The 18,232-nt window shown below is 43.6% G+C and overlaps 1 protein-coding gene across 1 annotated transcript in view; it reads right to left on the reverse strand.

The window, feature by feature from the left end:
- Positions 1–2,713: 2,713 nt before the first annotated feature.
- The window catches only part of LOC106597380 (protein naked cuticle homolog 2-like), an 84,049-nt gene continuing 68,530 nt past the window's right edge, over positions 2,714–18,232 (reverse strand). Inside the window, 9 exon segments of the mRNA XM_045717765.1 lie at positions 2,714–3,154; positions 3,238–3,392; positions 3,394–3,409; positions 5,090–5,208; positions 5,287–5,356; positions 8,779–8,932; positions 9,339–9,434; positions 14,113–14,252; positions 15,457–15,517. Coding sequence (XP_045573721.1) covers positions 2,745–3,154; positions 3,238–3,392; positions 3,394–3,409; positions 5,090–5,208; positions 5,287–5,356; positions 8,779–8,932; positions 9,339–9,434; positions 14,113–14,252; positions 15,457–15,517 — 1,221 coding nt within the window. The 3' untranslated portion in view covers positions 2,714–2,744.

Consider the following 18,232-nt stretch of genomic DNA (forward strand, 5'->3'; position numbering starts at 1 on the left):
TCCTCCTGTCTTTCCCAGTGCGTCTAGAGTCCTCCTCTCTTTCCCAGTGCGTCTAGAGTCCTCCTCTCTTTCCCAGTGCCTCTATAATAGCAGACAAGCTCCCACTGATCCATTGTGTCGTAAAGCCTTTCTCATGCATGTCTTGAATGAAAGCCAGCGTATCGACGGGCTAAGGATAATCACGTTTAGAAAGGCTTAGCGTCTCTAAACGAAGCTGCACTGTTTTTCTGCCTCTTGTCTCAAACACTATTATTGTTTTACTGTGGAGAAAAACATCAGGAGTCTCAAATGAGATGTTTGGGAATGTGTACGTAGCCCGTGGATAGGCTATGTGAGAGCATGCAACGCAGAACAAAACGTTTAGAGCAATGCGAAACTATATTGCCCATACAGCGGCCAACAAACATGGGTTTGGGGTGATTTAAATCGGTGTTGTTAAAATGGAAAGTTTGACAACTGCACTTTGAGCACAAATTAAAAATAATTTTTTTTTTTAGATAAATCAAATGTACCTGTTTGAATGTCAAGCGGATCGACGCGTCGCTTACCTTTTTGGTTTAGTTCTCACACAGGTGCACAGACGCTTCCTGTCCCTCCCGCGACACACCCGAGGTCACCAAATGTCCATCTTCACTGACCGTTGTCCAACTCTTGCTCGATGGAATGAACCGAACACGTTTCAAAGTTGTGAATTAAATCGTAGTTACAATAAGTTGTAACTTCGCTGTAAAGAAGGGACGTGGCAGAATTTGAGGTGCATTATTCTCAGCCTACAGCGTAGGATTCTTAGGATGGAAATGGCCAGTTGTCAGTGTTGGAGGAGGTTCTCTCAACAGCACAAAGTGGATATTTGCATTTAGCCAACCCTCCCCTCGCCTTTCATTGCTACCATTGTTTGTCACAGCCCGGGATCTTATTTGGCTCCCGCACAAATCCTTGATGGCCAGAGCTCAAAGAGTGTAGCGCACCCGGGAGTTGCGCTACTCGGTAATTACAATGTCGTATATGTCGTGGTATGAAACACAACATTATCTTATAGACCGTTCATCTATGCGCTAATCTAATCTCTGAATCATTTAAGAATACAGAGACAATACGCCTACAAAGGAGGGGAATTCCAAATGGGTTGCCAATATTGACCACGGAAATATAGGCGGCAGACCTTGCCTTAACAGGCTTATATTTTGGGTTCTGGGGTAAGACAGCTCATGAGACGTATAAATTGTATGAGGCATTTATAAGTTCTATTTTTCAAGAACCTATATATAATTAATTTAAACAATCAAAAAATGTATGTAAAAAAATCCCAGATTGCTCATATCAATCCCTCCTAAATGAAATGCTGTCAATAGTTTTGCTATCTGCCGTTGTACGCATCGGATATATAGATTATACATTCGATTTGTAACACGTTTTTCATTGACAAACAATCACAAAGCAGACAGTTCCAGAATGCACTATCCCTCCTGGCAGCAACAGGAGTCCTGTAGTGGCCTTCTCCATCCCCTGGACATTGTATTCTGCTATCTCTAACCACACTGTGGCAGTAGAGCACCATCCTTTGACGCATGGTACAAACCATTAAGCCTTGGACATAACAGGGCTAGGAAACATAACAATATGAATATACAGTATATATAATGTTTATTAAAATACATCAACGACAAAGACATATATGCATTATTATAATTGGTGATGAAATAACATGCATATAAATACAGTAGAATTATACAGTAAAAGGTGTATACATATATAGATGTGAATGCTTATATAGCTAGATATTTTGTTGCATTAAACTGTCAGTGGTGATTTGATATTGTTCGTCTGGTTGTGGAAGCCCAACAGCAGGGTTCCAGGTTCCAATGAGGAAGTAGTAGAGAGAACAGGAGGAGCAGCACCTAACACCTGAGATTCACCGTTGGGAGGAAAGCTCTACTACACACAACACACACAACCCACTCTGACGGAGAGGTAGTGTCCCAAATGTCACGCTATTCCCTAAATACTGCACTACTTTAGACTAGAGCCCTATGAGCCCTGGTCAAAGGTAGTACACTATAAAATGGAATGGTGTACCATTTGGGACGAAGGGAGACAGTACTTAGCTTCTGGGAACAAGCAAATCTATGGGTCAACACCAAGGAGGAAATGATGTCACTTTTGATGACCTCTGTCCACATAGAGCTGTACTGTATCTGTTCTCCCTTTGTGAAGGTCCATGTGTAGAGAGGAGTAGCTTAGTCCAGCAGGACGTTTAAACTCATTTGATTCAGATTCAGAACTGTGCCATAGAAAACGTCTTACAAAACTGCACCACCGTGTCTTCAGCAACCCTTTACAATCGAATACCCACAGCAGTCAAGTGAGCCACACTCCAGTTTCCATCAGTGTGTCTGATCCCAGGATATCTCAGGGAAACTGTCTGGCTCTGGCATCCTGCCTGGCACAAAATGGAGGAGGGTTCAGATTCTGGGCTGTCTGAATGGCACCTTGTTATATAGTGCACTACATTTGGCAAACGTCTACAGGGTTAGAGTTAGGGCTAACCAATAGGGCTCTGGTCAAAAGTAGTGCACTATATAGGGAATAGGTGCCATCTCAGATTGGGCAGCCTCAGGACAGAAGCGGAGACATTCCCATTGGGTGAGGAGGTTGAGTCCTTCTTCAGACAGACGGGTGTGGTCAGTCAGTCCTTTAAAGGTCTCTCAGTCTCTGACTGTTACTGTGACTGGGCTCATATTGGGTCATGTCTGGTGGTGGTGGTGGTAGTGGTGGTGATGGTGGTGTTCGTGGTGGTGACGGTGCTCGTGACGCTGCACCAAAGGCAACACAAAGGACCCAGGGCTGCCGTGCAGCCCAGATACCTGCTCCCTCTCCTTCTCCCTCTCAAGACAAGGGGGAGGCGGGGGAGCCTGCTGCTGCTGCTGCTGGGGATTGGAGTGAGGTGACAGGGGCGTTTTGGACGGGGACAGGCCCTGACCCTCCCTGGCTTTGGCCCGGAGCCGTTTGCTATGGCTGTGTTGCAGAGGGTGCTGGTGGTGGCTGGAGGAGGGGAGGTGGTACACATCCTGACCTCCGTGACCCCCAGATGAGGAGTTCCCTGTATGCAGCAGGGTCTGGAGTGGAGGAGGCTGAGGAGGGTAATGCCCCCAGCATGGTATTTACTGGACTTGCCCCTTTCAATTCCCCCCATTGGTCCCTCCAACGCCGGCTCCTTTAGATGTTCCTTTGGGGGACTTGAGGAAGTGTGACGCGCCACGACCCGGGCTTCTAGAGGGGTGTAGTTCTCACCGATGACCTGCGAGTGGCGCTGGTGGGCGGCGTGAGCCTCGGGCTCCTGGGAACGGGAGCGGTTCTGGGACTGGGAGGTCCGCACATGGGTCTCCTGGGGGGCGGGGAGGGGTGGATCCTGGAGGAGGGAGAGAGAGAGAGAATAGAGAGAGAAAAAGAGAGAGATAGAAAGACAGAGCGAGAAAGAGAGATAGACGGAGAGAGAGTACAGAGAGTGAGAGAGAGAGATCACAGAGAGAGAGAGAGAGAATACAGAGAGTGAGAGAGAGAGAGAGAGATTACAGAGAGTGAGAGACAGTGATATCACAGAGAGAGAGAGAGAGAGAGAGATGACACAGAGAGAGAGAGAAAGAGAGAGAATCCCATAATAAGTTGCATGGACTTACTCTGTGTGCAATAATAGCGTTTAACATGTTTTAATGACTACCTCATCTCTGTACCCCACACATACTGTACAATTATCTGTAAGGTCCCTCAGTCAAGCAGTGAATTTCAAACACAGCTTCAACAACAAAGACCAGGGAGATTTTGCACCTATTGGTAGATGGGCAAAAATAAAAAAAGATGACATTGTATGTCCCTTTGAGCATGGTGAAGTTATTAATTACACTTTGGATGGTGTATGAATACACCCAGTCACTATAAAGATACAGGCGTCCTTCCTAACTCAGTTGCCTGAGAGGAAGGAAACCGCTCAGGGATTTTACCATGAGGCCAATTCTCATTTTAAAACAGTTACAGAGTTTAATGGCCGTGATAGGAGGTAACTGAGGATGGATCAACAACATTGTAGTTACTCCACAATACTAATCTAAATGACAGAGTGAAAAGAAGGAAGACTGTAGAGTATAAAAATATTCCAGAACATGCATTCTGTTTGCAACAAGGCACTAAAGTAAAACTGCAAAAAAATGTGGCAAAGCAATTCACTTTTTGTCCTGAATACAAAGTGTCATGTTTGGGGCAAATCCAATCCAACACATTACTGAGTATCACTTTCCATATTTTCCAGCATAGTGGTGGCTGCATCATGTATGATTGTAATCGTTAAGGACTGGGGAGTTTTTCAGGATAAAAAAGAAAACGAAGTGGAGCTAAGCACAGGCAAAATCCTAGAGAAAAACCTGGTTCAGTCTACTTTCCACTAGATACTGGGAGATGAATTCACCTTTCAGCAGTACAATAACCTAAAACACAAGGTCAAATCTACACTGGAATTGTTTACCAAGAAGACAGTGAATGTTCCTTAGTGGCAGACTTACAGTTTGGACTTGGACTGTTTGAAAATCAGTTTGGACTGCTTGAAAATCTATGGCAAGACCTGAAAATGGTTGTCTGGAAATGATCAAGAACCAATTTGACAGAGCTTGGAGAATTTTGAAAAGAATAATGGACAAATGTTGCTCAATCCAGGTGTAGAAATCTACCCAGAAAGACTTACCCAGAAAGACTCACAGCTCAGGGGGTTGAATACCTATCTAATCAAGATATATTTGTCTTATTTTTTTCTCATGTTTTTTTTATTTTGTACAAATGATAAAATGTTTCTTCCACTTTGATATACAGAGTATTTTCTGTAAATCGTTGACAAAAAATGACAATTAAATCTATTTTAATCCAACTCAACAAAATGTGGAAAAAGTCAAGGGGAGTGAATCCTCTCTGAAGGCAGTGTATGTTGTATAATAGACAAGTTCACTACAAGGCCACTTTATTCTCTTGAAGTTTAATTGGCTATCTGGCTCCAACACGTTGTAATTTTTTGTACAGGGAGCGAGATAAGCTGAGTGGTACCAACCTTCAAACCTGGAGGTGTAGTTCTCTATACCAGCTAGGTCCAGATAGTGATTCCTCCTCTCAGTGTTCTCATCCACACAGTAATGCTGTCCCTCACTGCTCTGACCTGGGTGGGCTGGCCTGGTGTAGGAGGACAGACGTCTGTTAGGGTGTGTGTTGTGTGTGTGTTTGTGTGCGTGTGTGCGTGTGTGTGCTGACCTGATGTGAGAAGAAAGCCGTCTGTCTGCTGATCGTCCCTCCTCCTGGTGAAGGCGTGCCGTCTCCCGGTCTGATGAGAGACAACAACATATAAACATAAACTACATAAACAACTACAACATAAACAGCCCTGTACAAACAACTAGCTACATCCCATAGAGAGAGACAGAATACAGCCATGATAAAGTTAACATAGATCTTTCTCTCTCTCTCTCTCTCTCTCTCTCTCTCTCTCTCTCTCTCGCTCTCTCTCTCTCTCTCTCTCAATTAAAATCAATTATATTCTATTTAAGGGTTTATTGGCATGGGAAACATATGTTAACATTGCCAAAGCAAGTGAAGAAGATAAAAAAAGTGAAATACACAACAAAAATTAAGTTCCAAAAGAATAAAGACATTTCAAATGTCATATTATGTGCAAATAGTTAAAGTACAAAAGGGAAATAAATAAACATAAATATGGGTTGTATTTACAATGGTGTTTGTTCTTCACTGGTTGAACTTTTCTTGTGGCAACAGGTCACAAATCTTGCTGCTGTGATGGCACACTGTGGTATTTCACCCAATAGATATGGGAGTTTATCAAAATTGGGTTTTGTTTTCAAATTGTTTGTGGGTCTGTGTAATCTGAGGGAAATATGTGTCTCTAATATGGTCATACATTTGGCAGGAGGTTAGGAAGTGCAGCTCAGTTTCCACCTCATTTTGTGGGCAGTGTGCACATAGCCTGTCTTCTCTTGAGGGCTAGGTCTGCCTACGGCGGACTTTCTCAATAGCAAGGCTATACTCACTGAGTCTGTACATAGTCAAAGCTTTCCTTAAGTTTGGGTCAGTCACAGTGGTCAGGTATTCTGCCACTGTGTACTTTCTGTTTAGGGCCAAATAGCATTCTAGTTTGCTCCGTTTTTTGTAAATTTTTTCCAATGTGTCAAGCAATTATCTTTTGTTTTCTCATGATTTGGTTGGGTCTAATTGTGTTGCTGTCCTGGGGCTCTGTGGGGTGTGTTTGTGTTTGTGAACAGAGCCCCAGGACCAGCTTGCTTAGGGGACTCTTCTCCAGGTTCATCTCTCTGTAGGTGATGGCTTTGTTATGGAAGGTTTGGGAATCGCTTCCTTTTAGGTGGTTGTAGAATTTAATGTCTCTTTTCTGGATTTTGATAATTAGCTGGTATTGGCCTAATTCTGCTCTGCATGCATTATTTGGTGTTTTACGTTGTACACAGAGGATATTTTAGCAGAATTCTGCATGCAGAGTCTCAATTTGGTGTTTGTCCCATTTTGTGAATTCTTGGTTGGTGAGCGGACCCCAGACCTCACAACCATAAAGGGCAACGGGTTCTATAACTGATTCAAGTATTTTTAGCCAGATCCTAATTGGTAGGTCAAATTTGATGTTCCTTTTGATGGCATCGAAGGCCCTTCTTGCCTTGTCTCTCAGCTCGTTCACAGTTTTGTGGAAGTTACCCGTGGTGCTGATGTTTAGGCCGAGGTATGTATAGTTGTTTTGTGTGCTTTAGGGCAACGGTGTCTAGATGGAATTTGTATTTGTGGTCCTGGCAGCTGGACCTTTTTTGGAACACCATTATTTTTGTCTTACTGAGATTTACTGTCAGGGCCCAGGTCTGACAGAATCTGTGCAGAAGATCTAGGTGCAGCTGTAGGCCCTCCTTGGTTGGGGATAGAAGCACCAGATCATTAGCAAACAGTAGACATTTGACTTCAGATTCTAGTAGGGTGAGGCCGGGTGCTGCAGAGTGATCTAGTGCCCTCGCCAATTCGTTGATATGTATGTTGAAGAGGGTGGGGCTTAAGCTGCATCCCTGTCTCACCCCACAGCCCTGTGGAAAAAAAATATGTGTGTTTTTTGACAATTTTAACCACAGACGTGTTGTTTGTGTACATGGATTTGATGTTGAGGATTTTATAATGCTGTATGTTTTTCCCCCACCACCACTTTCCATCAATTTGTATAGCAGACCCTCATGCAAAATTGAGTCAAAAGCTTTTTTGAAGTCAACAAAACATGAGAAGACTTTGCCTTTGCCTTTGTTTTGGTTTGTTTGTTTGTCAATTAGGGTGTGCAGGGTGAATACGTGGTCTGTCGTACGTTAATTTGGTAAAAATCCAATTTGACTTTTTCTCAGTACAATGTTTTCACTGAGGAAATGTACCAGTTTGCTGTTAATGATAATACAGAGGATTTTCCCAAGGTTGCTGTTGATGCAAATCCCATGGTAAATATTGGGGTCAAATTTGTCTCCACTTTTGTGGATTGGGGTGATCAGTCCTTTGTTCCAAATATTGGGGAAGATGCCAGAGCTAAGGATGATGTTAAAGAGTTTAAGTATTGGCATTTCTGGCCTGTATATTGTACCATTTCATTTAGGATACTGTCAACACCACAGGCCTTTTTGGGTTGGAGGGTTTTGTCCTGTAGTGGAGAATCCAGTGTGTTCTGGTAGTCTTTAATAGTTGATTCTAACATTTGTATTTGATCATGTATATGTTTTTGCTCTTCTTTGTTATAGAGCCAAAAGATTGGAGAAGTGGTTTATCCACACATCTCCACTTCGGATAGATAACTCTTCGTGTTGTTGTATCTTTAGTATTTTCCCATTTTCCATGTAGTGGTTAGAGTCTATGGATTCTTCAATTACATTGAGCTGATTTCTGACGTGCTGTTCCTTCTTTTTCCGTAGTGTATTTCTGTATTGTTTTAGTGATTCACCATAGTGAAGTCGTAGGCTCAGGTTTTCTGGGTCTCTATGTTTTTGGTTGGATAGGTTTCTCAAGTTCTTTCTTAGGTTTTTGCATTTTTCATTAAACCATTTGTCATTGTTGTTCATTTTCTTTGGTTTTCTGTTTGAAATGTTGAGATTTGATAGGGAAGCTGAGAGGAAAAATATACTGTTTAGGTTTTCTACTGCCGAGTTTACACCTTCACTATTACAGTGAAACGTTTTGTCCAGGAAATTTTCGAAAAGGGATTGAATTTGTTGTTGCCTAATTGTTTTTTGGTAGGTTTCCACACTACTTTCCTTTTCACTATAGCCTTTCTTAATATTATTCAGTTCCTTTGGTTTTGATGATTTGATTCATGATTTGAGTATTGCTCTGTTCAAGTAGACTGTAATTTTGCTGTGATCTGATAGGGCTGTCAGTGGGCTGACTGAACGCTCTGAGAGAATGTGGGTTGAGGTCAGTGATAAAGTAGTCTACAGTACTACTGCCAAGAGATGAGCTATAGGTGTACCTACCGTAGGAGTCCCCTCAAAGCCTACCATTGATTATATACATGCCCAGCGTGCGACAGAGCTGCAGGAGTTGTGACATGTTTTTATTGGTTATGTTGTCGTAGTTGTGCCTAGGGGGGCACATGGGGGAGGGAATGCTGTCACCTCCAGGTAGGCGTTTGTCCCCCTGTGTGCTGAGGGTGTCAGGTTCTCTCTCGCTCTCTCAATATATATATATCCCTCCCTCCATGTCTCTTACCTGGTCCAGTGGAGATGTGGTCTCTCCTGCGAGGACAGCGCTCTGGTGTGACAGTCAGTTTGACCCGTAGGGTCTTCCTCTTACTGTGGCAGGACGAGTGATTGACCGAGGCATCCACCACATCATAGATGGTGTGCATCAGACTGGACATGTCCTGGGGAGGAGGAGGAGGAGGAGGAGTGGACAAACACAGCTTATTATTACACATGTTATAACACAATATAATCTTCTCAGTAAGAACAAAGATAAAGGCTCCACTGTTCCTTATATAGGGCACTAACTTTGACCAGGATCTATAGGGCTGTAGTCAAAAGTAGTGCACTATGTCGGGAAGAGGGTGCTATTTGGGATGCAGACATAGACATATGGTGTTAACCCCGGTGTCCTGGCTAAATTCCCAATCTGGCCCTCATACCATCATGGCCTAATCATCCCCAGCTTCCAATTGGCTCATTCATCCCCTCCTTAACTATTCCCCAGGTGGTTGCTGTAAATGAGAATGTGTTTTCAGTCAACTTACCTGGTAAAATAAGGGTTGAATAAATAAAAGGAAGCCTTACCTCTTTAGTAACTTTGCCACTGTTGTCAAAATCATAGAGGGTGAAGATCCATTCCTGACGATTATCTTCCTCCACTGATACGTCACACTCTAGGTCCTGTCGGCATGGAGACACAAGGAATACTCCTTGTTAATGACAAAGACAGCATCCTGTCCAGGAAGTGTATTTGTACATCAGACTGCCTCACGCTACAAGGCTGTTCTGGCTGGGACAAGGCTTACTTACTTAATAACAAAAATACACCCCTATGGGCCCTGGTCAAAATTTGTGCACTATATAGGGAATAGGGTGCCATTTGGGACAAATCCTAGGTGATACTCTTTGCCTAGAAACACAAACACAGTGACTTTGACAACCAGCAGAGGGCAGCAGAGTCAAACCTTTCCTTTCCTACTGCAGCATTTATTCTCTCCACTCAGTCACACTCTCCACTACTGACTCCTTTTCAACAGTCACTCACTCTCCACTACTGGCTGCTTTTCCACAGTCACTCACTCTCCACTACTGGCTGCTTTTCCACAGTCACTCACTCTCCACTACTGACTGCTTTTCCACAGTCACTCACTCTCCACTACTGGCTGCTTTTCCACAGTCACTCATTCTCCACTACTGGCTGCTTTTCCACAGTCACTCACTCTCCACTACTGACTGCTTTTCCACAGTCACTCACTCTCCACTACTGGCTGCTTTTCCACAGTCACTCACTCTCCACTACTGGCTGCTTTTCCACTGTCACTCACTCTCCACTACTGGCTGCTTTTCCACAGTCACTCACTCTCCACTACTGGCTGCTTTTCCACAGTCACTCACTCTCCACTACTGGCTGCTTTTCCACAGTCACTCACTCTCCAATACTGACTGCTTTTCCACAGTCACTCACTCTCCACTACTGGCTGCTTTTTCACAGTCACTCACTCTCCACTACTGACTGCTTTTCCACAGTCACTCACTCTCCACTACTGGCTGCTTTTCCACAGTCACTCACTCTCCACTACTGACTGCTTTTCCACAGTCACTCACTCTCCACTACTGACTGCTTTTCCACAGTCACTCACTCTCCACTACTGACTGCTTTTCCACAGTCACTCACTCTCCACTACTGGCTGCTTTTCCACAGTCACTCACCCTCCCCTGCTGGCTGCTTTTCCACAGTCACTCACTCTCCACTACTGGCTGCTTTTCCACAGTCACTCACTCTCCACTACTGACTGCTTTTCCACAGTCACTCACTCTCCACTACTGACTGCTTTTCCACAGTCACTCACTCTCCACTACTGGCTGCTTTTCCACAGTCACTCACCCTCCCCTGCTGGCTGCTTTTCCACAGTCACTCACTCTCCACTACTGGCTGCTTTTCCACAGTCACTCACTCTCCACTACTGGCTGCTTTTCCACAGTCACTCACTCTCCACTACTGACTGCTTTTCCACAGTCACTCACTCTCCACTACTGACTGCTTTTCCACAGTCACTCACTCTCCACTACTGGCTGCTTTTCCACAGTCACTCACTCTCCACTACTGGCTGCTTTTCCACAGTCACTCACTCTCCCCTGCTGGCTGCTTTTCAAAGCAGGAATATAAACCAGTAAAAGAATCACATTCAGCAAAAGCCCTTTAACTGCCGTGACGACCTGCAGTTGGAGAAGAGAGGGAGAAAAGGAGAAGAGAGGGAAGGGAAAGGGGGAGGAGGAATGCCCTACCACCCCAATATAACATCATGTCTTTCTTCCTGGTCCAGGAAAAAGACGTTAACCACAATTCTCAGTTACAGCTTTTCTGGAAGTAACTTTGATTCAGAGGTATCTGGTAACATGACTGTAATTGTATAAATAAACGTTCGGAGCGGCAGGCCTTGCAGAGAGGCTGTGCTGCAGGCATAGAGAGGGAGCTAGCTGACAGAAAGAGAGAGAGAATGTAGTGTACACTACATCTAGCCTGTAGTGTACACTTCATTCAACATATAAGATCCATATCATGTAGTGTACACTACATTCAACATATAAGATCCATAGCATGTAGTGTACACTACAATAACCATATAAGATCCATAGCATGTAGTGTACTCTACATTCAACATATAAGATCCATAGCATGTAGTGTACACTACATTCAACATATAAGATCCATAGCATGTAGTGTACACTACATTCAACATATAAGATCCGTAGCATGTAGTGTACACTACATTCAACATATAAGATCCATAGCATGTAGTGTACACTACAATAAACTTATAAGATCCATAGTATGTAGTGTACACTACATTCAACATATAAGATCCATAGCATGTAGTGTACACTACATTCAACATATAAGATCCATAGCATGTAGTGTACACTACAATAAACTTATAAGATCCATAGCATGTAGTGTACACTACAATAAACTTATACGATCCATAGCATGTAGTGTACACTACATTCAACATATAAGATCCATAGCATGTAGTGTACACTACATTCAACATATAAGATCCATAGCATGTAGTGTACACTACATTCAACATATAAGATCCATAGCATGTAGTGTACACTACATTCAACATATAAGATCCATAGCATGTAGTGTACACTACATTCAACATATAAGATCCATAGCATGTAGTGTACACTACATTCAACATATAAGATCCATAGCATGTAGTGTACACTACATTCAACATATAAGATCCATAGCATGTAGTGTACACTACATTCAACATATAAGATCCATAGCATGTAGTGTACACTACATTCAACATATAAGATCCGTAGCATGTAGTGTACACTACATTCAACATATAAGATCCGTAGCATGTAGTGTACACTACATTCAACATATAAGATCCGTAGCATGTAGTGTACACTACAATAAACTTATAAGATCCATAGCATGTAGTGTACACTACAATAAACATATAAGATCCATAGCATGTAGTGTACACTACATTCAACATATAAGATCCATAGCATGTAGTGTACACTACATTCAACATATAAGATCCATAGCATGTAGTGTACACTACATTCAACATATAAGATCCGTAGCATGTAGTGTACACTACATTCAACATATAAGATCCATAGCATGTAGTGTACACTACATTCAACATATAAGATCCATAGCATGTAGTGTACACTACATTCAACATATAAGATCCATAGCATGTAGTGTACACTACATTCAACATATAAGATCCATAGCATGTAGTGTACACTACATTCAACATATAAGATCCATAGCATGTAGTGTACACTACATTCAACATATAAGATCCATAGCATGTAGTGTACACTACATTCAACATATAAGATCCATAGCATGTAGTGTACACTACATTCAACATATAAGATCCATAGCATGTAGTGTACACTACATTCAACATATAAGATCCATAGCATGTAGTGTACACTACATTCAACATATAAGATCCATAGCATGTAGTGTACACTACATTCAACATATAAGATCCATAGCATGTAGTGTACACTACATTCAACATATAAGATCCATAGCATGTAGTGTACACTACATTCAACATATAAGATCCATAGCATGTAGTGTACACTACATTAAACTTATAAGATCCATAGCATGTAGTGTACACTACAATAAACTTATACGATCCATAGCATGTAGTGTACACTACATTCAACATATAAGATCCATAGCATGTAGTGTACACTACATTCAACATATAAGATCCATAGCATGTAGTGTACACTACATTCAACATATAAGATCCATAGCATGTAGTGTACACTACATTCAACATATAAGATCCATAGCATGTAGTGTACACTACATTCAACATATAAGATCCATAGCATGTAGTGTACACTACATTCAACATATAAGATCCGTAGCATGTAGTGTACACTACATTCAACATATAAGATCCATAGCATGTAGTGTACACTACAATAAACTTATAAGATCCATAGCATGTAGTGTACACTACAATAAACTTATAAGATCCATAGCATGTAGTGTACTCTACATTCAACATATAAGATCCATAGCATGTAGTGTACACTACATTCAACATATAAGATCCATAGCATGTAGTGTACACTACATTCAACATATAAGATCCATAGCATGTAGTGTACACTACATTCAACATATAAGATCCATAGCATGTAGTGTACTCTACATTCAACATATAAGATCTCTAGCATGTAGTGTACACTACATTCAACATATAAGATCCATATCATGTAGTGTACACTACATTCAACATATAAGATCTATAGCATGTAGTCTACACTACATTCAACATATAAGAGCCATAGCATGTAGTGTACACTACATTCAACATATAAGATCCGTAGCATGTAGTGTACACTACATTCAACATATAAGATCCATAGCATGTAGTGTACACTACATTCAACATATAAGATCCATAGCATGTAGTGTACACTACATTCAACATATAAGATCCATAGCATGTAGTGTACACTACAATAAACTTATAAGATCCATAGCATGTAGTGTACACTACAATAAACTTATAAGATCCATAGCATGTAGTGTACTCTACATTCAACATATAAGATCCATAGCATGTAGTGTACACTACATTCAACATATAAGATCCGTAGCATGTAGTGTACACTACATTCAACATATAAGATCCGTAGCATGTAGTGTACACTACATTCAACATATAAGATCCATAGCATGTAGTGTACACTACATTCAACATATAAGATCCATAGCATGTAGTGTACACTACATTCAACATATAAGATCCAGAGGAAGATGTAAAAAGACTGGTGTCTAACTTACATCCAGGCTGATGCGTTTCTTCCCAGAGCCTTTGCCTGCGTCCCCTCCTCTCAGTAGCTGCCTGTCTGGCCCTGGGTCTGTGTGGGGGTACTGCAGGTAACTGTCACAGCCCTCAGCAGCCTTCTCTGGAGGTAGAACCACTGGAACAACACAACAACACACATCTTTATCTTCATCTTTATTCAGATCCCCATTAGCTGACGCCATGATGACAGCTAGTCTTCCTGGGGTTCTAAACCCAACAACACAGAGACGTAACAGACATGATGACAGCTAGTCTTCCTGGGGTCCTAAACCCAACAACACAGAGACGTAACAGACATGATGACAGCTAGTCTTCCTGGGGTCCTAAACCCAACAACACAGAGACGTAACAGACATGATGACAGCTAGTCTTCCTGGGGTCCTAAACCCAACAACACAGAGACATAACAGACATGATGACAGCTAGTCTTCCTGGGGTCCTAAACCCAACAACACAGAGACGTAACAGACATGATGACAGCTAGTCTTCCTGGGGTCCTAAACCCAACAACACAGAGACGTAACAGACATGATGACAGCTAGTCTTCCTGGGGTCCTAAACCCAACAACACAGAGACATAACAGACATGATGACAGCTAGTCTTCCTGGGGTCCTAAACCCAACAACACAGAGACGTAACAGACATGATGACAGCTAGTCTTCCTGGGGTCCTAAACCCAACAACACAGAGACATAACAGACATGATGACAGCTAGTCTTCCTGGGGTCCTAAACCCAACAACACAGAGACGTAACAGACATGATGACAGCTAGTCTTCCTGGGGTCCTAAACCCAACAACACAGAGACATAACAGACATGATGACAGCTGGTCTTCCTGGGGTCCTAAACCCAACAACACAGAGACATAACAGACATGATGACAGCTAGTCTTCCTGGGGTCCTAAACCCAACAACACAGAGACGTAACAGACATGATGACAGCTAGTCTTCCTGGGGTCCTAAGACAGAGACGTAACAGACATGAGACTCTATTGAAAACTTTACAACATCCACTTGGAATAGGAAATACGTTTTTCATCATGGACTCATATAGAATGTGGACTCAAAGATTGTTATTCTGCTGTACATACAAGTCATGTAGTTAACTATGCAGCATCAGTGATTGTGAGAGCTTGTCTAGGATCAGTTCAGACTTTTAGATCATAATGAATCATATTATATGGACAGATCCTAGATAAGCGCTACTATTCTGAGACGCTTTTGTTGATGACGGGCCCAGATCTGTGCTCTGCAGATGAAAGTATTTATTCATATCTTACCAGTCTGAAACATTGAAACATGTATTCTTCTACTTACCCTCTAGGGGACAGTGATGGTCTAAGAATTGTCTACCCTTCAGCTCACTATGTGGAAACTCCTAGGAGGGAAAGAGAGGCAGGACAGACAGGTAGAGAGAGAAAGAAAGGGAGGAGAGAGGGGTAGAGATAGGGAGGAGAAGAGAGGGAGGAGAGAAAGAGGAGAGAGGGGTAGAGAGAGAGGGAGGAGAGAGGTAGAGAGAAGGAAGAGAGAGAGAGAGGGAGGAGAGAGAGGGGGGAGAGGGAGGAGAGAGAGAGAGGGAGGAGAGAGAGATGTAAGTAAATCTACAGCTTTTTGACGCCAGACACTGAGAAAACAACCAGTTACAGCTGAAGCATTTCCTAATCTGGGAAGGAGGGAGGAGAGATGAGAGAGAGAGAGAGAGAGAGAGAGAGAGAGAGAGAGAGAGAGAGAGAGAGAGAGAGAGAGAGAGAGAGAGAGAAAATAACACTTAGAGCATTTGCATGCTTATAATGCTTTACTGTCTGGGGCGGACAGAGAGAGAGCCAGCACTGCCAAGCTTTCAAGCTGCCTCCAACTCCCATAAAAGTCACTTGTGCATCTATCAAAACAGACATATGTGCTCTGTCATCTTGACCTGTTCCAGGAGAGAGGCTGAAACCCAAATGGAACCCCATAGGGCTTTGGTAAAAGTATAGTGCACTATAAAGGGAATAGGGTGCCATTTAAGATGCAATTCATATTTGTTCTGATTCTACTTGGGCATTGAGAGATGGGGGCTTGGGATTTCACATGTAACAGTGGGATGTGATTGGGTTTGATAGGGGGCTACAGTGGGATGTGATTGGGTTTGATAGGGGGCTACAGTGGGATGTGATTGGGTTTGATAGGGGGCTACAGTGGGATGTGATTGGGTTTGATAGGGGGCTACAGTGGGATGTGATTGGGTTTGATAGGGGGCTACAGTGGGATGTGATTGGGTTTGATAGGGGGCTACAGTGGGATGTGATTGGGTTTGATAGGGGGCTACAGTGGGATGTGATTGGGTTTGATAGGGGGCTACAGTGGGATGTGATTGGGTTTGATAGGGGGCTACAGTGGGATGTGATTGGGTTTGATAGGGGGCTACAGTGGGATGTGATTGGGTTTGATAGGGGGCTACAGTGGGATGTGATTGGGTTTGATAGGGGGCTACAGTGGGATGTGATTGGGTTCGATAGGGGGCTACAGTGGGATGTGATTGGGTTCGATAGGGGGCTACAGTGGGATGTGATTGGGTTTGATAGGGGGCTACAGTGGGATGTGATTGGGTTTGATAGGGGGCTACAGTGGGATGTGATTGGGTTTGATAGGGGGCTACAGTGGGATGTGATTGGGTTTGATAGGGGGCTACAGTGGGATGTGATTGGGTTTGATAGGGGGCTACAGTGGGATGTGATTGGGTTTGATAGGGGGCTACAGTGGGATGTGATTGGGTTTGATAGGGGGCTACAGTGGGATGTGATTGGGTTTGATAGGGGGCTACAGTGGGATGTGATTGGGTTTGATAGGGGGCTACAGTGGGATGTGATTGGGTTCGATAGGGGGCTACAGTGGGATGTGATTGGGTTCGATAGGGGGCTACAGTGGGATGTGATTGGGTTCGATAGGGGGCTACAGTGGGATGTGATTGGGTTCGATAGGGGGCTACAGTGGGATGTGATTGGGTTCGATAGGGGGCTACAGTGGGATGTGATTGGGTTCGATAGGGGGCTACAGTGGGATGTGATTGGGTTCGATAGGGGGCTACAGTGGGATGTGATTGGGTTCGATAGGGGGCTACAGTGGGATGTGATTGGGTTTGATAGGGGGGCTACAGTGGGATGTGATTGGGTTTGATAGGGGGCTACAGTGGGATGTGATTGGGTTTGATAGGGGGCTACAGTGGGATGTGATTGGGTTTGATAGGGGGCTACAGTGGGATGTGATTGGGTTTGATAGGGGGCTACAGTGGGATGTGATTGGGTTTGATAGGGGGGCTACAGTGGGATGTGATTGGGTTTGATAGGGGGCTACAGTGGGATGTGATTGGGTTTGATAGGGGGCTACAGTGGGATGTGATTGGGTTTGATAGGGGGCTACAGTGGGATGTGATTGGGTTTGATAGGGGGCTACAGTGGGATGTGATTGGGTTTGATAGGGGGCTACAGTGGGATGTGATTGGGTTTGATAGGGGGCTACAGTGGGATGTGATTGGGTTTGATAGGGGGCTACAGTGGGATGTGATTGGGTTTGATAGGGGGCTACAGTGGGATGTGATTGGGTTTGATAGGGGGCTACAGTGGGATGTGATTGGGTTTGATAGGGGGCTACAGTGGGATGTGATTGGGTTTGATAGGGGGCTACAGTGGGATGTGATTGGGTTTGATAGGGGGCTACAGTGGGATGTGATTGGGTTTGATAGGGGGCTACAGTGGGATGTGATTGGGTTTGATAGGGGGCTACAGTGGGATGTGATTGGGTTTGATAGGGGGCTACAGTGGGATGTGATTGGGTTTGATAGGGGGCTACAGTGGGATGTGATTGGGTTTGATAGGGGGCTACAGTGGGATGTGATTGGGTTTGATAGGGGGCTACAGTGGGATGTGATTGGGTTTGATAGGGGGCTACAGTGGGATGTGATTGGGTTTGATAGGGGGCTACAGTGGGATGTGATTGGGTTTGATAGGGGGCTACAGTGGGATGTGATTGGGTTTGATAGGGGGCTACAGTGGGATGTGATTGGGTTTGATAGGGGGCTACAGTGGGATGTGATTGGGTTTGATAGGGGGCTACA

This window comes from Salmo salar, chromosome ssa05 (assembly GCF_905237065.1).
Source record: "Salmo salar chromosome ssa05, Ssal_v3.1, whole genome shotgun sequence".
In the NCBI taxonomy this organism is placed as follows: domain Eukaryota; kingdom Metazoa; phylum Chordata; class Actinopteri; order Salmoniformes; family Salmonidae; genus Salmo; species Salmo salar.